Source organism: Muntiacus reevesi, chromosome 3 (genome assembly GCF_963930625.1).
Source record: "Muntiacus reevesi chromosome 3, mMunRee1.1, whole genome shotgun sequence".
Lineage (NCBI taxonomy): Eukaryota > Metazoa > Chordata > Mammalia > Artiodactyla > Cervidae > Muntiacus > Muntiacus reevesi.
The window spans coordinates 11,857,953-11,882,219 of record NC_089251.1 but is presented as its reverse complement, the minus strand read 5'-3'; the positions used below and the strand labels follow the sequence as shown (position 1 = coordinate 11,882,219).

At 52.3% G+C, this 24,267-nt stretch overlaps 1 protein-coding gene across 7 annotated transcripts in view; it reads right to left on the bottom strand.

The window, feature by feature from the left end:
• DENND1A (DENN domain containing 1A) overlaps positions 1–24,267 on the bottom strand; it is a 522,551-nt gene that overhangs the window by 11,664 nt on the left and 486,620 nt on the right. For 2 of the 7 annotated variants that reach the window (XM_065928479.1, XM_065928480.1), the window contains exons 20-21: positions 16,284–16,340; positions 9,901–9,989 (exon numbers count right to left, since the gene is read on the bottom strand). In XM_065928479.1, the coding sequence (XP_065784551.1) occupies positions 9,901–9,989; positions 16,284–16,340 (146 nt within the window). The other 5 variants (XM_065928483.1, XM_065928482.1, XM_065928485.1 and 2 more) reach the window with 5 other exon arrangements.

Sequence of the window (24,267 nt, the reverse complement as noted above, 5' to 3'; positions counted from 1 at the left end):
AGCTAAGGGCAGAGCATGGAATTTGGATCTGCCTGACTCTAAACCACTTTGTGATCCTGCCTCTTTAGTTCTGTGGATCTGAAACAATGAAATAAGGGGTTGTGTGTTCCTCCTTCCACTTCTGATAAAAGGTGAGATTTCAAAATAAACTTATTTAAATTCAGCTGCTCATGTTTGCCCATGAAACATACAGTCAGATATTTGTCAGAGATAAAGGATGAACCGTCGAATACGTCCAGGTTTAAATTTTTTATTAGCTTAAGGCAGAATATGAAAAAAAAAAGCATACCTCTTCCCTCATTAACCCAATTCAGCTACTACCCTGCAGTCTGCCACCCACCACTTGCCTGGATTTTATTACACACAAAGAGCTGTCTGTGAAAAGGCAGGTCGTGGCGAACTTGGCTACCCAGTGAGGGCTGCCGGAGTCTTGGCGAGAAAGAAAGGCCCGCTGTCCATCACATTCAGACCCCAGCGTCTCCCACGGCTGCTCCCGCCTCTGCCCACCTCATCTCGGCGCGGAGTTCCCATGCAGATGACTCCCCGAACCCTCTCTAATGTTTGGTGTAACGTGTCGCTGGCTAGCACGCGCGTGTGACAGTGGTGACAGGCGCGGCTGTTCCTTTTTAAATACCATGTCAGAGACACGGCGTCAGGAAGCGGGGACGTGCTCTGTGGCTCTCTGCCGTGCCGGGATCGCACGGGCTTATTTTTTAATGAGGAAGATCTGCATCTCGAGAGTTTTTTTCATGTGTCACATCGCGTGGACAAATCAGCAGCACGTCACGCTGGCCCACAATGAAATGCTGACAAATGTAGATATTTCAAATTTAATTGACATTTAAATGTACTTGAGATAAAGAAGGGAAAAAATCAGCAAGGACTTGGTCTCCAGAGGTAACGAACGAGGGGAGCTGGTGATCATGTTTTAAAGGATCATTTCACTCTAGCACAAAGGATCTTTACTTTTAAAGGTCTTGGCCGCTCTGGCGTCCACTGATTTCAAGGCTCCTGTTGGGCCGCTGGGCAGGGACAGGCCCCAAGACAAGGCCCGTCTGTCCACCCTCCCCCAAAGTGCCAGCCAGACTGACCTCGGGACAGTCATTGTACCTCCCTGAACTTCAGTTTCTTATCTGCAAAATAGAGATTCTATAGCCCTCCTGTTAGTCTTATCACAAGAGCTGAATGAGGATACTCATGAAGGGCTTTGAATGGCGCCCAGTGCACGTTCAGTTACTGCCCAGACGCTACGCTCACCTGCCAACAGATTTGGCGCCTCTCCACCCTGTTCAGAGTTTCCCCTGGGTGTTCAAGGATGAATAGGGCGGTCCTGCCTTCAGAGATCTTCCCAGTCAAGGTTGCTGGTCCCCAGCTGGGCACGTCTCAGCACATCGGAGTCACCTGAGAGCTCCCCCACCTGGAGATGCTGCCATGCCTCCCTGCCAGCACCGCTACACAGGGCCAATACCCTGGAGGGCACCTTAGCACGTGTGTGGGTTAAAAACAGAGAAAAACTCTCTGAAGCAAGTCTCTTCTAAGGAAGAGATGAGCTTGGTGTAGGACCCACAAGGGAAGCTCTGGAACGTCCACTGGAGCTATTCCACGTGCCCGGGGCAAGGCTAGGACTGCTAACCGGGAGGAAGAACTGAAGACAGATATGGGAACCTGCTGGACATGGTGTCTTTGTTCTCAGCAGTAGGTGAATATCTACTTAAGAACAGCAATGAGAGACTCGCTGTTGTGATGAGAAGGTGTCTTCCTGTCCCGTGGACCGGTCGAGGGTGGATGGGTGAGTGTGAGGTCAGGGCCTTTCCATCCTCTTGGGGACTTGCCCTGCCAGAGCACAGTGATGCGTGTGCCTGGCTCAGAGGCCCCTGGACAAGCGCTACCTGGGAGGTGACATGGGGGCTGGGCTTTAATCGTGAGTCCAACAGAGGCTGTACAGTGGCCTGGAGGTGTCTCTGTGGAGGAGTGGGCATGGGGGCTTGCGGGTGGCAGGCAGGGCTGGCAGGGACCAGGTGGTGGAGAGCCTGCACCAGCATGAGGACTGACGGCCAGGTATGAGGTCAGGGGGGCCCGGCACGGGGGACTCAGGCTTCACTGCCCCCATTTCCGTCTCCTGGGTTAGTCGTGCCCCTTTTTGTCTTTCTAACCTTCATTCATCCATTCACTTATGTATCAACCTGTGTCTGTCTGTCTGCCTTCCTTCCACAAAGATCACTAGTGTGGACTTCCCATGTCCACACCCACACCCAGCATGCTGAGGAGCCCTTCCCTGGTGCAGGAGGGACACTCATGTAGGCGGAGAGGCCTGGCTCCACTCTCCCCGCCTTGATGCTCTCTGCTGGAGAGAAGACAGGGAAGGGGACACCTTGGGAGTGCTCTCCTTACCTGGAAGAGAAATTGTGTAGATGCTGAGGAACACCCATCCCGCATCCTGAGGACAGTCTCTGCCTGCCAAGAGCACAAGTCTTTTCTAGGGACTGTGGCAGCAGTGGTGGGAAGGCGTCCAGTTAGGAAGCAGTGGATGTGGGTGTGGGACTCAGTGTGCCTGGGTATCCGTGCTAGACCCGGGGCAGATCATTCCACCTGTCAGAGTCGTGGTTCCCCCATGGCTGGATGGACTAACAATGCCTTCATTGTGTAGACTTTGGGGGAGCAGGGGAGGTTAACCAAGATGACACATGTCAAAGTACTGGGCCCAAAACAGGCACTTGGGAAATGGTGACGTGGAACCTGGACTGGGGAGGGCGCTTGTTGGCGTGGCAGAGCCTTCCAGAGGAGACTGAGCTCAGTGACATCTTGAGGAGGGTGTGCCGTATCTGAAGGCATCATAAAGGCTTGGCTTTTCAGTTGCATCTAATCCCCTACTGTGACCACTCCTGGGAGAGTCCCTCCTTCCGGGTAGTAGGTGGAAGTGGTCAACATGAGGGGTTCCTGTGTCTTTCTGGGCTGCTGTGTGTGCCGGGGGCCATGCGGCAGCGCCTGCTTTTCCAGTCTGGGCTTAGGCTTCACGCCTGGCTTCTGTCTTGGCTTTGCCTCTGGGGCCGAAAACTCACCGGTGGAGAGGGGGCGGGGGCCAAGTCGGGTCAGGAGCCTCTCGCCTTGCTAATTGAGTCTGCACCCTCCTGCTCGTTGTCCTGGCGGCTTGCCAGGCGGTAGTGCCCAGGAGGCTGCCCCTACCCCCTGGGTCCCAGGGCCCAGCTGGCACCCTGCAGATTGCTCCCAGGGCTGATTGCAGCATCTAGCTCTTAGAGTGCCAGGCCAGGCAGGTGCTGGTAAGCCTCCTAATCACACCTGGCTCACAGCAGGTGCTCTTTACACATTTGTGGTTGTTAACTGACACCCGCCCCCATCTCCAGGAGGCTGGGCTGTAAGCTGCCCTCAGGGATTCCTCCATTCACTCATTCAGTAAATATCCTTGAACAGAGCTGGGCCAGGCTCTGGTCTTGAAGAGTCAAAGCTGATGGTCACACAGCCCTGCCCTGCTCACAGACCATGGGGGTGTGTGAGCATGTGTGTACGCACATGGTGATACACGACATGGAAGGTCATGGCTTCGTCAGGGGAAGTCCTGGGTATTGTGGCCTTGGGAGGAGGCAGGCTGCAGCAGTTACGGCTGCTAACTGAGGATGCTTGTGTGGCTCCTGTGGGCAGCTTCCCAGATTGTGTTCTTTGGAATGTTAACAGGTATTGAAAAAAAAAAAAAAAATGGCAAAGAGAGTTGTGCAATATCTCGGACTGACAGCTGGTGGGCCAGGATGCTGCCCAAGTCTGCGGATGCCAAGCCAGGCCTGTGCACCAGGCCCTCACCCTCGGGCAGCTCTGGGTCTGGGCAGGAGGCAGAGGGGCTCCAGTTGTGATCCTTAGCCAGAGGCCGTGCTGAGCCCAAGGAGACTCGGCATGGGGGCAGGGGAAGTGGGGGTGAAGCAGACGGCATCTCCTGCCAGAGCATGTGTGCAACCAGCCTGAAGAGATATGACTGCAAAGTGTTCTGAGACCTGGTCTTCGGGCAGAGCTCTCACTAAATGCTTCTGGCAGCCTCTTCTGATCTTACTTTAATCTTCGGGGGCTTTGGGTACTGGGGTCACGCAGTGCAATTCAGATGAGCAGACTCTCCAATTCCTGAGCAGTGGGGGCTGGCTGTTTGGTGCACACACTGCCTGCCCAGTCAGCACAACCTGCAGAAGTACTCCTCGGCCAGAAGGATTTCTAATGCCAGCCGCATGTCCTGATGGGTCTCTGGGACCCAGAGTCTCAGGGAATTCCACAGTTCTGATGGGCGTGTAAAGTGGTGTGATTCTTTCAGAAAGTTATTTAGCAACACAGAGCAGAAATCTGTCTATAAGACTGATTAAGGACAGACTTTCCTGGCAGTCCAGTGGTTGGACTTGGGGGTGTGGGTTCCATTCCTGGTCAGGGAGCTAAGATTCCATGTGCCTTGAATCTCACATGCCTTGAGGCCAAAAATCAAAACAAAATAAGAAGCAGTAGTAACAACTTTAATAAAGACTTTAAAAATGGTCCACATCAAAATATATTTAAAAAAAAAAAAAAAAGACTGGTTAAGGGTTGGTCTTTGGTGCTACGGACAGCTCTGCCACTACCTAGATGTGTGACCAAGCACAGCCAGCACTTCTTAGAGTCACAGTTACTACTTCTATACAACATAGCTAATGATACCTACCCCTGCCCCCAGATTTCCGTGAGGATTTAATGAAACAGTGTATGTAAAATGCTTAGCATGCAGTATTCAGTTAATGGTAGTTGTTCTTATAATGATAAAAAACTTGGAGGACAAGCACATTCACTTTGGCATTTTTCACATTTGTGAAAAACTGGAACAATCTGCAAATCCCATATAAGGGGTGTGGTCAGGCAGGCCACATAAATATACACAGTGGGATCTTCTGTGGTCACCATGGGGCTAACAAGGACATGCGGATATCAGCCTATAACAGTGGCTAAGGACAGACTTTCCTGGAAGTCCAGTGTACAATGGGATATTGCAAGGAGGCTGGCAGCTCTGCAAGATACATCTAGAAAAAAGACTGAATGGGAATCTGCAGAAACGCTAATAAGTGGCTGAACTGAAGTAGTGGGATTGGGAATGAACTTGTCTCTTTTCCTTAACTTCCAGATCACCTATAAGGTTACTGGGTTATTTTTACAAACAAAGAAAATTACTGGCAAAGAGCAGTTTTTTACATGGATCTGGCCAGAGAAGTGACAGGGCAATGGCTTCAGGCCCCTGATGGCTGAACATGGACTATTCTCACTTACTTATTTGAACTCCGAATAACCAGCCTACAGCCAGTCAACACTCAGGTGACTGGAGGGTGTAGTGTGTGTCGCCTTTAGAGGACAAGGTATGCACTGAGAGAGCCTGGTCTCTGCAGCTGGCCAGGACTGGGCACGTCTCCGACCTACAATGAGCACAAGCTCTGTCACCATAAGGACTCAGAAGACAGCTCTGCCCTTCTAGGTTATTGTGAAGATTTATAAAAAGGTGAAGACTGCTCGTAACGGTCTCCCTCCCAACTCTCACGGCAGAATGAAATTTTTCAAATGAAAGAGAGGCACCTGGGGACCAGTAGGTCATTCCCTTCCTTTGGCCTCTGCTTGCTGTGTGTGGTCCTCAGGGGCGGGCAGTACTGAGCACAGTGCTGCCTTTTACAGCTTGCTAGCGAGTCTAAGCCTCATATTGAATGGGAAATTGCCCCGTATCTAGCAAGCCGGAGGGAAGATAAGCTGGGGTCTGGGAGCCATGCGCACTCCTGCTGAAAAAAGCAAAGCCCACCCTTAAGAGGGTGAGAAGCTGTGACCTCGGTGTGCCTGCTGCTGCCGCCATCATCCTCATAGTCACAACCAGGTTTTTAACAAAAAGGGCTGGATGCTGCAGAAGAAAGGGCCAGGTCTGTCATTGGAGAGAAGATCGCTCCATTTTCCAGCCCCCAGACCTTGGGCAAGTTATGGAAAGCCTCTCTCCAACCCTCAGTTTCCCCATCTGTTCAATGGGTAAGCCACTACCCACCCTTCACGATCTTCAGGGATGTTCAGTATATGTTACTTCCCTTTTCTTCCCCAGATGGAAACACTCAGCCGCAAGAGAACACTGCCTCCTGGGCTGGAAGAGGACTGAACAGCTCTGGTTCCCGACCCCAGGGAAGCAGAGAGGAAGGTAGCATGCAGGACAAGACACCTCAGGACACGGAGCTCTTTGGGCAAAGCTAGGCGAACACTGGACCCCCTTGGACAGCACAGCACACCGAGAGATGGAACCTGAGCAGCGCCGGGAGGCCTGGCCCTGCTGCTTTCTAACTGGGTGACCTGCAAACCCGGTTCATTCACTTTCTGAGCCTGAGTTCCCATTCTGTGGAAGGGGTGCCTAAGAGGGCCTAGAACACATCAGGAGCTCCACTGTACTTGCTGCCAACTGGCCTCTGACCCACAGCCTATTCCGTCGGATCCCTCCTAATCCTAACTCTTACCCTAGGGCATCCTTGGGGAATACCATCAGTCCTGCTGTGAATAATAATGTAAGTAGCTAATACTTCTTGAGAAGTCATCACTGAATATTAATGAGCTAATGTTAACTGAAAAACAGAGGGAAATGTTATCCCCAGAAGACTCCCTAAAGGATTCTTCCAATCGCTATCAAAAGGTTTTGAGGGGCTAGGACACCTGCTTTTCACTGGGGAAGAAAATTTAACATGGGAAACATTGTGCTTTGGGAAAATGCAAGTCAACAAAGTTTAGCAGTGGGATTCCCTTTAGGGCATCCTTTAAAATCCTAAGAAGCTCACACCTGGTAGGTTTTTGAAGATGTTTGCGGAATGAACGGATGCAAGAATGGACATGAGTTGGAAAGCAAAAAAATGGACTTCAATGGAGGCAGTGGCCAGAGCTGCTGGCAGTGCTACCGGGCCTCGATGAATTCCAGATGCCAGCTGCTATAGGAGGCCGTGGAGACCGGCTTATTCTTAATCAGCTCCGTCTTGTGGTCCACACAGTTAATTATTTAATGTGCTTTTTGGAAGTGAGAGTTGGGGCAAGAAGTCAGGAGGACCGAATCCTGCCCTCCACTTCAAAGATCCTGTGTCTCTTTCTGTGGCCCAAATCCTCCAAGTTTCTGATGCACTTTGATATTCCCAGCAGAGACAAAGATCGTGATTCAAGAGAATCCAGGCCAGATTAAAGGGCCAGGCACCGAGTCCATGTGCCCAGCACTGAACCACCCGCAACAAAGCCCCATTAGGATGCGGCTCCTGCCCGCCGGCTTGTCTTCTCCTGTCTCCCGACACAATGCTGACAGACTGGGGGGGGCTGGTTCTTCCCCCCCAAAACAACATTTTATGAGGAGTCTGTTTTATTAAAATATTTTCCGCTGGATGCTTCCTGTGTTTCAAGAAGTTGGTCTTGCCAGCTGGAGCTGATGACAGTTGAGAAAAACACATCCAAGTGCTGTTGTGACATGGCATTTGGAAGTGGAGCACAACGGGGGGTGGGGGCAGGGAGAAGGCAGCGTGGGAGGAGACGCAGGGAAACACCCGGGTTACACCAGAAATGTCACTGGTGTTATAGGAATGCAGCCCTGCCCTCCCTCCCCCCATAAAAAGAAAGTGAGCTGAAACCCTTGGAATGATGTTCTAAAATACACTTCCCTACCTCCTGGGGGACCAGGGTCACTGCTATGCGTGATCACAGAGAACCTGTCACTTGTTTTCTATAACTGCCAGTTTGCCAGCCCACTAAGCTAGCCACCCCTGCTCCCACTGGTTCATTTCAACCTTAAATGTTTCCCCAAAAGAAATCTAGAACAAGGCATTCTGCAATGCTGCTGCTAAGTCGCTTCAGTCGTGTTCGGACACGTGTGCGATCCCAAAGACGGCAGCCCACCAGGCTCCGCCGTCCCTGGGATTCTCCAGGCAAGAACACTGGAGTGGGTTGCCATTTCCTTCTCCAATGCAGAAAAGTGAAAAGTGAAAGTGAAGTCGCTCAGTCGTGTCTGACTCTTCTCGACCCCATGGACTGCAGCCTACCAGGCTCCTCCATCCATGGGGTTTTCCAGGCAAGAGTACCGGAGTGGGGTGCGATTGCCTTCTCCAGCATACTGCAATAAAACAAAACAAAACACCCACAAAGTGGTACCGACCTAGTTCTGGTAATCACCAGAAAGATGGGGGTACCAGACACTGGCTCTTTGCATATACTGACAAAGCAATCTCTTATCACTGGGCTGGAAAAGCAACAGCATAAATACATGTGGTGGGGAGGTCCAAGCTCTAATCGGGAACTTGGTTACAAATGGGTAATGTTTTTCGGTAGACTGCAAGTGTCAGTGTGGAGTGTTTCTGGTACAATGCAAGGATATTCTGGATTTGCATTTCAATATCTCCAGGCCCTTCTATCCAGTACATAAAATATTACGTACTGGATAATAAAATATTTAGTCCAGTTTTAAAGAGATGACTCTAAAGAAAAGTGACGCATTTCTTCCCCCTAAAGAGAAATCTTTGGGCTCTGAGGCACTCTGAAGCCACGCTGCATTTTCTCCACAAGGGGGCAATCATAATCCATGGCAGGGAAACAATCTGCATTCCCATTGTGCACAGCCCAAGTTAAACCTATACCCGACTTCTGGAGTCCTGTCTTCCAAATTCTCCATCACCACGCATCTCCCAAGACACACAGACACACAGGTTTGAGGGCCGTCTACGTAGGTTGGTTCTGTAACCACACCACAGTCTCCAGTGATACTGAACTATACACCAGAGAATCCTGAAGAACTGACGTGGGATGGCAGGCGGGCTAGGCCGCAGCCCGGCGTCTGGGAATTACTGCTTCCTTTTGGCTCCTATTCTCGCTAGGACCTGCCATCTCCCTCAACTTCCTTCTCTGAGAACTTTTCTGAAAACAGGGCAGCCATGAGGAGCACTGCCCTCTTCACCCAAGGGACGTCAGGGTCCCAGGGGCAAGGATTCTGGTTCTCCCAACAACCCGAGGTGGATTCATGTACTTTTCAGGGCATCACGGGAAGCTGGCGTGGAGCTGCTGAGTTGTTTGGGCAGAGACTAGGGGCTGTGCACCTCGGGGACCAAGGGCAGACAGCATCCTCTGACGGAAGCAGTGCTACCTTCTCCAGACAGCTCTGAAGCCGGGGCCGTGCATAGCACTAAGCCTCTCACATTCACACCGCTCACCTCTGGCCCTGGCGTTCCCCCATCTACCCAACGTCTGCCCAGTGAATGGCTCTAAACCAGGTCCTCTGCTTGCTAGGGTGCATGAAACCCAGCGCCTGTCTTGAGGAGCTCTGGGCCCGAGGAGAGCTAGAAAAGCAGATTCATAGTAAGCTAAACACCACAACACAGGTGAGCAGAGGTGCTGGTGTGGGGGGGCAGTAGATGAGGATAGCCCTGGGTGTACCTCCCTCGAGCAGCCCAGGCCTAGGAAGGTGGTGTGTGTGTGAGTCGCTCAGTCGTGTCCGACTCTTTGCAGTCCCAAGGACTGTAGCCCACCAGATTCCATGGGTCTTGGCCCTTGTTAAATAGGTAGCCTCCTCGTCCGGGTTCCTAACTCTCTCCTGCTGACCCTCTATTTTTAGCGTAAGAAAAAGCCGAGAACCACTTTCTGAGCTTGTCTGAGTACCCCGTGGGTGTCACACTCAAAACCCAGCCCAGTGCCCGGCTTCCTGGCCTCTGGGGCCTCCCGCTGGTGCGACAACTGCCAGCGGAACCGACACTGAAGATCAAGCCCTGCTCCCTGACTGACCTCTTTGTGAAACACCCGCTCAGGGCTCCGGGGAAGCCCTTCAAAGGCCAGGGCTGCCGCATGGGCTCCACAAAGCACCGGCCCCCTGGGCTCCTGCGGACCGAGGAGAGGGGAGGACGGGGTACTCACTGGTCGGGGCTCGAGACGGACGTCCTTCGGGCTTCCACTGTGATGTTGCTCTTCGGTCTTTTAATGACGTGTGGACGGGGAGGGCGCACCTAGAATGGGCATGGGGAAAATCCCCAAGAAGGGCTGAGTTGGAAAAGCCATTCAAGGACATTTTCAAGATGCAGGTAAGCAGCCCTAAAATGAACATTGAGGGATTTTCAGAGCATAGACTCAAAGGCTGTGCTTATGATGGAGACTGTTGAAGTGGTGGCTGACCTGTGAACTGGAATCTGTGGCCTACTCAAAGGAGAAAGGCTCTTCTGAAGGGCTGGGTGTCCTGATTTGCACCCAGCGGGTGGTTCCACCTGCTTCCTTGCGGGGCTGCCCTGAGGGCTCAGCGAGACACTCTGGGCACGACCCGGAACAAAGAGGCCCTAATGCTAAGTCCCGCTTGCCTTCTCCTGGAACCTGGAAACCGGTTTGGTAGAACAAGGAGGTTTCACTCAGACTTTGTGTTTAGGGCACACGTGCCTATTTTGTTCTTTTTTACAGCTGAAGTACAGGATGCTCGTTTTCCTCTCTAAGTGGGAGGGTGGAGAAGCAAATACTAACAGTATTAGGGCACCAGTTAAAGTCCTCCTTCTGCTTCCCCAGGCAGCCCTGTGCAGGGCTTGGTCTGGACCCTCACACAGTCCGTGTGGCCGCTGCACTCACCACACAGACAAGCTCAAGGGCCGGAGCTGGAGGTACTGACAGTGAAGTGCAAGCCTCCTGGTCCACAGCCAGACTGCAGCGACACGGTGGTTATTTTCCCCTATATACGGCCTCTGAAGGCTAAGATGAGGGATCATATAAAAAGACACTCCCTTCTCCTACTAGAGCCGGTGATGAGAGTTAGGCTCAGAATTTCTAGGTGTCCTTGAAGAATACTCATTTGGGCCAGTCAACACTAGCTGGCTTTAAATTTGGCACCACCATCTCTGTACAATGCCAGAGGAGGACTGGAGAGGGCCTATCTGTGAATTTTGTTGCCAGTAAGAAGGACCGAGCAGCCCATTGTGGGGGCTGCCCTGCTCTGTAGACGAGGGACCAACGCAGGCAACGCCACGGTTGCTGAGGTCAGTGGACAAGACAGAGAAGGAGAGCACATGCACGCTCCAAACGCTGCGCCCTCTTCCAGAACCTCCGCCAGCCCCCAACCCCACAGTGCTGGGCGACACAACACAATGGCCTCAGAATACAGGTTACAGAAGTTGGCTGCCTAAGAGACAAGTCTTTATTGAGTTTCATCAGGCCCTCAGGCCTCCTCACATCTGATTTAACCAGAGTTTTTCCTGTGGAACAGCCAGTCTGATGTCAGCCTGGTTTGGCAAATCAGAGATGTGGTAAAAGCCAAGTGCATTCCACCGATCTTGCTGTCTGCTATGGGGTTACTGTGACGATCCAATGAGCTCATGGAGGCAAAGCACTGGCATGGGGCCTGGCACACAGTGGCGGCTCAATACAAGCTCATTGTGCTTCCCTGTGACCTTATCAATAACAGAAGGAAGACAGGGGGTGTCTCTCTATTAGAAGATGGATTTAGGATGGTCTCACTCTTGCCTAGCACTCTGCTCCATGCCTGGTTTAGTGACCCCCTCAGCCGGATTTTTTGAAATGAGTTGCTACTTGGAATCTAAGAAGTGCATAATAATGTTGCTATTATTATCACTGCTATTAGAACAGTGCCTTCCATGGAGTAGACATCCAGTCACTGGTTGCTGAGTACAAGAGTGGATCCATCCCCCACCAGTGCTAACCCTGAACTGGTCTCTGGCCCAGAGCCTGACTCCCCCAGCAGCCGGTGAGCAGGACCACCTGGTTTGCACCTGACTTTGCACCACAAAGGGGGCATGCCGTTGGGGCAACTGCTGCCTCGCCCCGGGGTCCTGGGGTGGGGGCTTCAGGAAGGTCAGACAGTAAGGCCTGTTCGCCTGTCCCTGCCCGCAGCTGCTCCTCGTACAATAGAGGTGGGTTAGGAATGTGAACTTGTGGCTGAAATGGGGGGATTAAGTTTGTGGCAACTTCAACTGAACTTGCAACGTGGTGAAACATGGGGAAAAAGAACAACAGAGCTAATTAGACGAGCTGAGCTGTCAGAGTGCCGCTGAATGGCTCAGCGCCAACAAACAAAAGGAATGGGTTGGCAATCAGCAGGATCGATGGAGAAGACTGCTTCATTAGGGATGATAAACCAGACAGAGCGGGAGAGGGAGGGGTGGGAGGGGGAGGGCGGCAGCGAAGGCGGGGGAGGGAGAGAAAGGCTCGGCAGACCCAGAGACAGTCACCCGCACGGCTGTAGACACACCCAGAGTCACACACACGTCTGACTGGTGTGGACAAAGCAGACGCAAAATTATACTCATGGACAGACAACCACCCAGAGACATGCACGGAGGCATGGAGATGCCAACAGACCCACAGTCTCACAAATACTCGCAGAGGCACGCACAGCAGGAGAAGGCCCATGCATGGATCTCTCTCTCTCTCTCTCTCTCTCTCTCTCTCTCTCTCTCTCTCTCTCTCTCACACACACACACACACACACAGAGCCACAGACGTACAGCTAGAGCCACACCAGGCACAGACACACACAGACAAAATGGTTTAATTAAGCCCGAATCACAAGACGATGCAGACAACTGGCCCGTCATATTTCAGTGATCAGATCCGTCTTTCCGGGGTGCTTAGGAGGGGTGGGGGCTGGGGATGAGGGAAGAAACCACGCGCACACACAACGCGACCGGCGCACCAGCACTCCGATCCCAGCCGCGCTGGGGAGAAAATGCTAAACAGGGATTTGGAGCTCTGTTCAAGGGGGACTTGAGGGGAAAGTTGGGAAACCAGCCAATTCCCCACTGGATTTAAAACCTGAGAAATCCAAGTCGGCAGGGTTAAATGTGTATTGAATACAAAAGCACCGAGTACATTTGATTTTAATGGTGAGCAAGAAATAATAAATACAGAGCTTATAAAGCGCTTCACATGCGGCCGGCCACAGCCTGCCTCTCCCCTGCACGCCCCAGCCCACTCCCCTGAGTCCACAGACACTGGCAAGGCTTTCTTCTGCTCTTTCCTTTCTCTTCCTTTTACAAAGAAAATCTAAATCCTCTGGTCACATCTGAACTCCAGCGACAGGTGCCATGCTACAAAGCTCCTTCCAGAAAGGCTGAATGCTGGCCCCCACGCTCCCACTGCCCTGGGCTGATGGCCACACTTCTGCTGAGAAGGCCTGCGGCTAAGTGACCCAGCAAAGACCGGTGAGGGGCCAGCGGCTCCTGACATGGGAGCTTGTCAGGCCATCATCTCTGAGGCCCTCGGAGCTATGGGGCCCACACTCCACATCTCCCAGGTTCACCCCTACTGTGCAGGGGTGCCCACTGGAAATGTTTGCGTGAGGGCACTCAGAATGAACAGACCTGGGGCACCAGGGAATGCAAGACCCAGGAAGCACAGAACTTCTAGGGCTCCCAAATCAGCCCCAAGGTGACCCTGCTTTGAATGAAGGTATTTGGGTGGGCAGAATTTGGCGACGTGTGTCCACCTCCTGCCAGGGACTGTGCTAGGTACTACAAATATACGACCTCATAACCCCACCAGGGAGGTAGAGCAACCCATTTTATAGATGATGAAGGCTCAGAGAAGGTATGCATATGGCCCCACGTCACACAGCGAAGCAGTGTCCAAACTGTGAGTCAAACTAAGACAGGCCTCTCTGACTTCCAGGCCCAGCAGGATCAGTTCTGTTCAGCCACCTGCCTCTTCAGTGTCTCATAACCCAAGGGGACACGGCCCCGAGTGCCAGGCCAGTCACCTCCCACACTGGGGCAGTGGCAGAAGCAGCTGCTCCTCAGTGCTCAGGGCAGTATCTGCCTTCCCAAGTCCTCCATCACCAGTGGATGTGGCTGAATTCCAGCCCCCGGCCCGCCCTCCCCGCCGCCCCCGGCCGTCTGGGTCCTCACACTGGCGACACAACGTGAAGCCAACAGTAGCTATCTTCAGCTTCTGAGTTCTTCCAAGGGGAGCAATCCTGCCCCGGATCCTACTAAGAAATTCCCTGCCATCTTGGATCCTAGGTCTCTCCAGGCACTTCTTAGAGCTAGCCACTGGATGACTCTGGCTTGGGAGAGGCTGCATGGTGAAGAGTGAGGAGAGGCAGGGCAGAGAGGCAGGCCTGGGCTCAAAGGCCAGCATGGCCTCCGATTATCTCTGTGGTTTCAGTTGCCAACTAGTGACATCGTATCTGCCTCCTCTGGGTTGTTTTTAAGGACAGAGGAGCACAGTCCGAGGCACATAAAAGGTGCTCATTAAATGTCAGTTCTCCTCACCCCTGCATCCGTGCCAGGGCCTAACACTGCCGTAGCGATTCCATAGGAAACGCAACCTACCACTGATTAAATTTTTCTCACCTAAAGGCTCTCCCCCATCCTTTGTATTAAGATGGACTTGGTGGAGATGGAGGGTCCAGGGAACTTGGTATGCATCAAAGACCACAGGTTCTAGAGTCTGGTGACCCCTTCGTGTAGTTGAGGGACTTGGGTTAAGTTACTGAGCATCAGTTTTCTCATTTAAAACGGGTGGAGGAGATGCCTACTTCATAGAGATTCTGTGAGGTTCATCTGGGATGATATGACTAAGAATGATTCGCTGACTATGAAAATCCTAGGTGAATGATTAAGAAACTGGGTCATTCCTTAGAAGCTGTAAGATTGAAAAATCTATTAAGAAGAATAAGAACTGCTACTGTGTCCCAGGCCCTGTGCAAGGAGCCTTACAAATGAGGTCTATACTCATGCTCACAAAAAACCTCCATGAACAAGGGTGTATTAGAGAGAGAGAAGCAAGGCTCAGAGAGCTTCAGGACTTGCCCAGAGTCACACAACCCTGGTATCAAGCCTGGCTCTGTCTACTCCCCAGATCCACGTTACTAATGACTATACAGAAATTCCCACTAAATCACACAACTCTTGACCCAGACATTGGCTTCCTGTCCCCCAGAGCAGTTTCTCTTTGCTGTTTGTGCCTTCCATCCAATGACAGTAAGCAGAAACATTTCAGCCCCTCAACAGCTGTGCCCATGTGACCATGGTTTGATTGGGGTACAGGATAGCTCCGTCACGTGTAGTTGGAACTTCAGTGTCATGGCTGCCTCCACCCCAGCCCTGCAGCTCCCGTACATGGGAGGGAAGGGGAGGGAAGGAAGACAGTGCCACAGAATGTTCCAACATCCACGCAGAGAGGGTCACCCATCCAACATTAGGTACATGCGACAAGGATTCAAAACAGACACAGTTTGAGAGCACTCATAACCACTTCTGGTTTGCTGCCATCTGATTCAAATAGATCTTCACTCAAATAAACACTTAAAAAAAAAAAAAGAAGTCAGGCACAGCTCAGCCTAGTCACCTGCACCCCTCAGCTGCCACACTTTTCAAGATGGATGTGGACACCGCAGTGGGGAGGGCAGGAGAGGCTGGGACTCGGGTTTGTGGGGAACCATGATGGCTGCTGGGCTGGAACCAGCCCCCTTTTGCTTGACTGCGAGAGTGGTGGCTGCTTTGAACAAGAAACAGAGGAACTCTTCTCTTGGTCAACAGCCCTCACCCAATGGTCCCAGCCAGTTTCCTTCCCACTTTAAAGGAAGCTGCTAAAGTTATCAGGCCTCAGCATGACTGAAGTCTTAGCTCACAAGAAAAAGGACTTCACTGATGCTGAACCCCGGATCCGCACCGAGTGTTTTCCCAAGGCATGTCTTTTGAGAAGACATGGATGGGTCCCTCTCCCTTGCCCGCCCATTCCCAGGTGTTGGTGGGTTTATCACATCTCGTCCTGCTTTTCTGCCCTTCCTCGGAGCTTTGCTTGGGAAGGTAGAGCCCCGTGTGAGGCCCGGGAGAGGAGGAGACTGGTCTCCATCTGAGCTGGCTCAATATTCTCTGGGCGTAGCGTCTGCCCCTGGGAAGGGACATCAAATGCATTTCCAAACCAAGATCTGGCGCAACGAGACCCCTGCTGCCAGACTTCTGTTTCCTTTGTGAGGAAGAGGCGGCTGCAGCCTTTAAAGCTCACTGGCTAGCAACCTGGCTCAACCTAGGAGACGCGCTCAAACCAGGCACACACGGCAAACACAGCACACAGCAGCCCCGCTACCTACAGCTCCGACCTGCAAGTTGCTAAACTGATTCAGAAGAAAGAGACAGAAGCTCAGGAAATGCAAGTTTGGGTACATGCCACACAGAGGGAAGCTGAAAAACCCACTTCCTGGCTTTCCTTGGCAAGGCAGCTGAGTTCAGACCCCCGAGGTTTAGTCAGGCGGGGAGATGGCTCAGGCAGTGTTAGGTGAGAGGGCAGAACCACTGGCTACTCACGGGCCTCGAGCGCTGTATCTTGGGAGGCGGCGGGCGAGTGGGACGGAGTCTCTGTGGCTGCATTAAAGTGGAAACTTAAGGAATCAGTGCATACAGAGGTGGTTTGATGCATTTCCACACACAGCTCTGGGCATCCAGCCACCCAAGCCGGAGCCCGAGGGCCATCCTTGATGCCTCCCGCTCCCATGGCTGGCTGCCGGCTCTTGCATACCCCATGTCTGAGGCCATCTCCTCCACCTCCGGCCTGGATCACTATAACCAGCAGGGTCCCCTCCTGGAGCTCCTCAGCCATTCTCCACACTGGCCAAGAGGAGTCTTCTAAAATGCAGTGTGACCCTGCCACACCCCAGCTTTGAGACCTCTGCTGTCCCCTCCTGTCCTGGGCTGACAGTTCACCAGGGCCCTGGACTGGCGTTCTAAATCCTCTAAGACCTGGCCTCTGCCGTGCCCTACCCAGACCCCTCCCAGCCTTCCCCTGTGCTCACTCGAAGACCCTTGCATGGCCCGAGGCTCTTAGGCCTGCTTCATGCCTGCCCAGCAGGTGGGACGACCCGCTCCACCCTGAGCTGCCTGGCAAACCTCTGCTTGTCCTTTGGGACTCTGCCGAGGTTGGGTGCTGCCCTCCAGTGCTCCCACTCATCACCCACTATCGCCCCATGTCTGCCCCACTGCCCTCCTACTCCTTCAAACGTTCCTTTCCTTGAGGGAGTCATCCCTGTACCTTGGGAAAATGTATCTTTTCAATAAATGTCTGATGAATAAATACAATTTGCACAAAATGCTTGGCTTTTGAATAAAAATCAGTGGCGCACAGATCTTTTAGCTCAACCCTTGAACTCTCTGTGTCAAAAGTCAAGCTTTGTTCTCTCAACAGCCTGCCCAGATATCTGGACAGTGGGGCAGATGAACACAGTGTAAGGAGAGTAAAATCCATGCTAGACCAAGGTCATGGACACTTGGCAAGCCCTGGGAGGCTTCTGATTGGTTCTTCCCATCAGCCTCGTGGTTCACAGAGGTCCATCATTATGCCGCAAAGTCCAGACCTGTACTTCCCACAACAGGAGCCAATGGCCACACAGGGTGAGTCCAAATTAAGATGTACTATTAAGTGTAAAATGCACATTGGATTTTGGAGACTTAGTTCGAAAGAACTAAGAATGCAAGATATCTCAATAATTTTTTATATTGATTATATGTTGAAATGAAAATGTTTCGGATATTTTGGTTAAATATATTATTAAAATTAATCTCATCTGTTTCTTTTTACTTTTTAATACAGTTACTAAAATATTTAGAATTCCATATGTGGCTCCCGTTACATTTCTCTTGGACAGCATTTCAGAGTTTCACTTGGTTGGAGTGGTCCTCCAGACAGCAAACCTGCCTCACAATTCCTTCTCCACACCCGACTCCTGGGGGGAGAGGCCATGTCGTCAGGGTCCCTGGATCCCTGGTGCCCAGCACCGGGCCTTTCTCACTGGGTCTGGAGAAAGGGGGCTGACAGACTTAGTGGAGAACTGGGGTCCCTCATGGCACACTAGGAGCACAGCCTGGCTCCCTGGATCCCGTGCTGTTTGGAGAGCTGGCGAACCCACACTCGGGGACCCTCCTTCAGCTGGAGGCCGTCGAGGGTTGGGATGCCACCCGGTGAGACGAGCATGGCTGCCCACAGGTGCACAGGCCGCGGTCCTCGTCCAACCCCTCAGCTCTCACACACACCCTCTGCGTACCCCATCACCTTCAGCTTCCTTTGTTCTTGGCCCCTCTGCTTCTGGGTGGCCTCTTTCTCGAGCTCCAGAGCCCTCACCACTAGTCACCTCTGACCTGGCCGGTGGGGGTGGCGGTGGGGCTGGGTGTTTAGGAGATGACCTCTGGGGTCAGACAGTCTCAGACTGAACCCAAGCCATCCATTTACTCTGTGGCCTCCAATTTAACCATCCAAGCCTGACTTTCATCATCTGTAAATGCAGGTAATGGCACTACCCACCCGAGGGGACTGTTAGAAAGTATTCAACGAGATGACGGTTGCCAAGATCTTTGGCCAGTAGACGCCAGCAACTATCACCATTAGGAGCTTTACCACCCTCCAGCTTCTTCCCCTCCCAACCATCTTCCATCTTATTCCAGAGTGGGCTTAAAAAAAAAAAAACAAAAAAAACATGCCCAATTATGTTCTTTGCCAGCCTAAATCATCCCAGTGGAAGGCTGGCATCTCCTGAGCTATCTTCTGAGAAACACCATCCTGGGAGGTGCATTGTATGAAAGAAAAAAAGGGGGTTCACCTGGCAGACATGAGAAGTGTTGAGTCTTGCTCTGTCTGGAGATTCATGATGCTGGTTAGCACAGCAGAGCCTGTCAACCCTTGTGATAAAATCCCTACCCCTCAATAGGCAAAACACTATTAATTCTTTTCTTCCCCCCATAAAAGTCCTGTTTCCCATATTTATTTGAACAGACTCACATCCCCTACAACACCTGTTAAATATCCCCTGGAAAATGCTGACTGAAGTGTTCAAAGCCCTCCAGAGTCTGGGCCCCACACATAAGCCTCTGCAAACTCCTCTCTCCCTCCAACCCTGCCCCACTCACCCCCTTGCTCTCCCTGAAAGCTCAGGTGTTCCTGAAGGCTGCTCCCAAAACATCTTCCATTTCCTTTTGTCTCACTCTTGGTGTCTCCTATTCATCCTTTGCTCTCTGTCTCGAGCACCACCTTCCCCAGGGGCCCTCTCTGCCCTTCCCTGAGCAGTGAGGGTCAAATGCTTTGCCTGCCATGTATTCTTGGCACAGAGGTTGTAATTACCAGCTCACTCATCTCATTTCTCTGCTTATCCTGGAGTCTAGTGTGGTACTGGATAAATAGGTGCTCCGCAAGATTTCTGACTGAAGCTTCCTGGCACATGTAGAAGAAACTCAGTGAATGTCAGTTCTCCAGATTCTGTAATTATTTTGCTTTGACTGTCATCAGGAAGTATTAGCTCTTTTGCAACCGAATTTATAAACGGTGGGAGGAAAGCAGCCTCTTGACCACACCTAACCTAGAAACCAGGAGAGTAAACCAGGGGATTTATAGACACCGAGAGAGGGTAACGCGGTACACGGGTTCTGAGTGGGACACTGGGTGGATCACAGCAGCTTCCCCAGGACAAGGTGCTGCTAAGAAGCTTCTGCTTCTTGGAGGGGAGAGGGTGAGAGGGCTGTTGAGCTGTAGTGGCTGCAGTTCCCCAAATATGCTGGGGGGCATGACAGCGGGGGACACAGGCTGAGGAGAGCTGAGTCCTCTGGGGACAATTAGAACAGGCCATAGCGTGGAGTGCTGGTGACTTAGGTGGGAGGAGAGGGTGCAGAGGGAAGCTAGGAAAAAAATCAACTCAACATGCTGTTTTCTAGAACATGGCTCCAGTGCTCAGGAAGCTGACTCAGGGAGTGACTGAATGTGGCGCTACGATGGATTGAGGTGAGGCCCGAGAGGATTGCATTGCCGGCTAGACTCAGTGAAAGTCATTTCAGTAAACTGGAACCCCCGCCCCAGACCCACCCATGCTCTTTAAGTCCTAGATTCAGGCAGCCTTGTCTGCTGCTTCCACGGCTCCAATGCCAGGAGCTTATCCTTCCACGGATAGGGACACAGACTGGAGGGAGGGACAGCGGCCTGCTGTCAGGCCTCTTGACTGTAAATCCAGGGCCCCTCCCACAGCTGGAGGAAGAGGAGAACCAGAAGAGCCTTGGAGCAGAGAATTGAGAGGTCCAGGCACTTTTACAGGGAAATCATGTTACGTGTGATCCTCAATTCCCTGGCTACACGGACGGCTGGTTCTTAAGTGAGCTGAAAAAGGCTGGGCTTTTGGCAATCTTTGACTAAGAAGAGTTCTGTTCAGCAGTTGATCTGGCATTCAGTGGCCAACACAAGCACTCGCCTTTCTGAAAGTCACGTGGAGTCCAGATGCAGATTCCCCCGGAGTGGAAAGATCCCTCCCATGAACAGTGATGGAATAACTTCCTGGGGCCAGGGCCTGGGGATTCAGGAGAACAGGACAGAGTCTGTCCTTCAGGGGTGTATGATCCAATGGAATTTGACCTACTTCTCAGAAAAATACCTTTCTTAGAGTACAAAAAGCATTGCTAAAACCCCAAGAAATGGACTTTGGAAAGACATGTTCATGACTTGGCTCTGTCATTTTCTAGTTGAGTTCAACACTGGTTCTGCCATTTGGCACGTTATTCAATCTTAAGCCTCAGTTAAGTCTTCTGTAAAATGGAAATAACTCGAGTCACCAGCACTAGCATGAGGATGCTACCTGAGGGCATCCTGGCTGTGGGAGGCTCTGGTCTGGCAAACTGCTGATGAAATGAGAACATCCGATCCTCTGTCCCTCCCTTAAACCCACAAGTCTTCCCAGAAGAGTCTTGTGAATGCAAGGATCTTGGTTTTCCAAGGAAGCGTGCTTTGAGCAGGGCACTGTTGAAAGGGACTGGGTTTTACTAATCTCTTCTATTTACATGATGTGTTTTCCTTTCAAAGCATTTCTACTTCTCTTCTTTCCTTTGAGCCTCACATTCCCCGGTGAGGCAAGTTGGAGGAGGGTTATTTCCCTGCAGAAGAGGCGGCCCAGAGAGGTTATGTGACTAAAGTGAGGTCACAGAGCTAGTGGCAGGAACTAAAACAAGCAGGTTTTCTTAGTCCATTGTGCTATCCTTGTCAACCGAAACTTCCAAAGTCATCTGGAATCCTTTCTGATTCGGTTTTTCTACTCCATATCCTTTCTGAAGTTGGACTCTGCTGTTAAGAGATCTGTGTCTTAGAAAACAGGCTGGTGAGAGAATGACTGACATCCTCGCCTTCCTTCCTTATTTTAGCATCTCTTTCCAGTCCTTTCCAAAGAAGATTCTTGTCTCGATTCATTTAACAAACAATGGAGGATATTTTGTACAGGCAAAGGGCACAATCCTGAATAAGATCCAGCCCTGACCTCAAAGGGTTCCCACTCTGATGGAGGGGTTATAACACAGAGGAGAAAGGGCTGCTGAGATGTGTGGAAGTACCAAGGAGGGGTTCTTCTATCTGATGGGGGGTAGTACAGAATTTAGGCGCATGAGATGGGAACCACAGTGATCAAGCAAAACTAAGTGAGGGTGAATGTGAGGATGGGGTAGGTTGGGAGGAATGGCCTGTGGAGGTCACATAATTTAAGGCCTCGAATGCCCGCTTAAGGAGTGTGGGTTTTCTCCTGAGTGCAGTGGGAAGAATTCAGGTAGGAAGGGACATATCAGAGGCCTTTGGTGTTCTTGATGTAGAAGATGGATAGGAGGAGGTTGGGTGGGCTCCTAAGGACAGACACTCTCTTCCAGCTATGGCCTGCCTAGGCCTCCATGTTATCAACTCACCAACTGGCCACGTGACTGCTGGGAGATGTGGACATGAGTGGGTAAGCCCCATAGTGTGACTGACACGGAAGTCCCAGAGAAGAGAGGGACTCTGACCTCTGCCAGTCTCTGCCTGGCTCTTGGCGTTTGTATCTGTCAGCTGTGGGGACCAGGTGAGTATGTTCATTGGATATGAAACCCACATTGATGAGAACAGCATCTGATTTGCAGCTAATTTGTTGATGCAGCAAAACACATTGTTTCCAAAAGGTCAGGAGGGGAAACTGTGTTGGAATATCAACTTAATTACCTGGGTGGCATGGATGAGCGGGCATCCAGCATGGGGTTGCAGGGTGGAGAACGCTTCACTGCTGGGCGCAGACCCGGGGCAGAGAGTAAAGCAGGGGTGGAGGCGGGGCAGCCTGCGAGAGGGGGCAGCGCCCAAAGCTCTTGTGGCCTGCTGTGAACCGACACCTAGTCAGTGTACTCGCCAGCCCAGGAAGTCTCATGCCAGGAATGAGGGTCATGACTCCATTTCACAGACGAGGGGAGGCACAGACTTGGCCAGGGTCACACCGAGCAGTGGATGAGGGTCAAAGAGCTCATCTAATGTTAATCACGCGCTGGTCCTGTGATGGACGTGGGAGGGGTCGGCTCTTCAGGAACCAATGCATGGATTTCCCCAGGCCCTAAGGGGGACATGCCTCGGACCACCCCTTCAATATTCCTTCAAGGTCAGAATTAGTCTCCCCATTTCACTGCTGGGAAAGCAGGCTCAGAGAGGGGAGAAAGGCACCACCTAAGGCACTACCTACCAGAGGTGAAATGTCAAAGTCAGTGGGGCAACAGGCTAGACAGCAATCAGGGACCAGAGGTGTGGGGAAGGGGACAGATGACCAGAGATGCCAAGCAGCTTCACTGAAGGCTGAGGGATATGCATGCAAAGCTTGGGGTGGGGCGGCAGCCAGGGCCTCTGCACTTCCTGTTCCAGGGGCCAGAGAAGGTGGGGTGCACGCAACAGTGGCTGGAGGCATAAGAATGGTGGCCTCCAAGGTCAGCCTCAAAGGGGGTCTCAGATCCTCTGGGTCTGAATGGTGTCCTGTATTGTCCCTTTTCTGTCAGATTTTCCTCTACCCACCACCCCCCCCCCCCCCCCAGAGGAGGCCCTGGCATCCTCAATGGGGAGGCGGGGGAAATGCTGGGTGCTTCTCTGTCCGAGGGACGTACCCCAACCACATCTGCTGCTGGGAATGGACAGGGTGAAACAGAAAATTCACAATTAAACCCCGTCACTGTTTAATGAGGGAAGAGTTCACCTGGTTAATTTTCCTGGCTAGTAGCCACATCAATGCTCTGACCTGTGCGTGAAATGGCCCCTGGCTGGGAGAGGAAGACAAAGCTTTCTGTGGCTTTACAAAGGGGCTCTGGGCTGAGAGCAAGGCTCCTCTACTCCTCGGGAAGGGAGAGCCGCTATTATGCAAGGTATGGAAATAAAAGAGGGCTTCTTTTGATAGGCCTCCAGAAAGGAGTGTATTGAAGCTATATTTGTGTGGAGTGTCTCCTTTGAAATGCCCAACCAGCTCTCTCGGGCACAGCTCTCGCCTGTCCCCCAACTCCTGTCATTATCTTGAATCCTCTCGTCCACACTTGATAGAGCTGATCCTGCTTGTTGGGGAGGATCAAATGCTTGCCTCCGCTTCAGAGTGTCAGCGAGGGTGCTGGGGAAAGCTGCGCTGGCGTCCTACAGCACGTGCTCTGTACTGGCAGTGCTGGCCAGGTCCTGGGCCCCTTGGGAGGGTCCCGGGGTCCTCGGGCCCTGAGGCATCTGCAGAAGTAACCCATAGTTCCAGGTTCTAATCTGGGAGGGTGCTCACTGAAAGATGCTGCATGGGATGGACTTCCCCATCAGAGCTGAGCGAGAAGTCTCCAGCCTGTTGCACACACAGTGAGGGAAGGTGCTTCTTCATGGGAAGGGGAAGTGGGGAAGGGCCTCACCCTGGAGCACCCTTGATGGGCCAGGTGTTGCCCAGTATATCCCGGTCAGTTCTAAAGCTCCAGACAGAGGTGCGGCTGTGATCCCTCCTGCCCGAATCGGCACACTGCACTAGGAAGTTGGTGGGGCTGGCCTTTGAGCCCTGGTTGTCAGACTCTGGAGACAGATCCCATGTGCCTGTGGCTGACCTTCCTCAGGCAGCCTCGATGGGGGAGTGGGGACTGAATGTGGCCCTTGAAGAAAAGTCGAAGCGCCTGCCGTCGGGTCTGGAAGCCGGTGTCCCTGGAGAGGGGCCGCCGGGGACTCAGCCGCCTCAACAAGTCACCTTGCAAGGCCATTCTCTCCGCCGGGCCCATGAGTGAGAGCTGAGCTGAGAGACGGCTTCGCCTGGTCCTGAGAGCGAAGCATTCTTCCCCGATGTTGACAGGAGTAGTATTTTGTAGTGGTGCTGGTTAATTTGTAGTGGCATTTGTGGTTTGAAGCCTTGTCAAGATCCCTGATTACTTCCCGTGCAAGGAGCTCGGCTGACGGGGAACTTCACATGCTGAACAAAAGCGGCGAGGCAGCTGGGAGGGAAGGCAGCGAGGGGGCTGGTGACCCCGGCCGCTTGGGGGACAGAGGCGGGGGAGG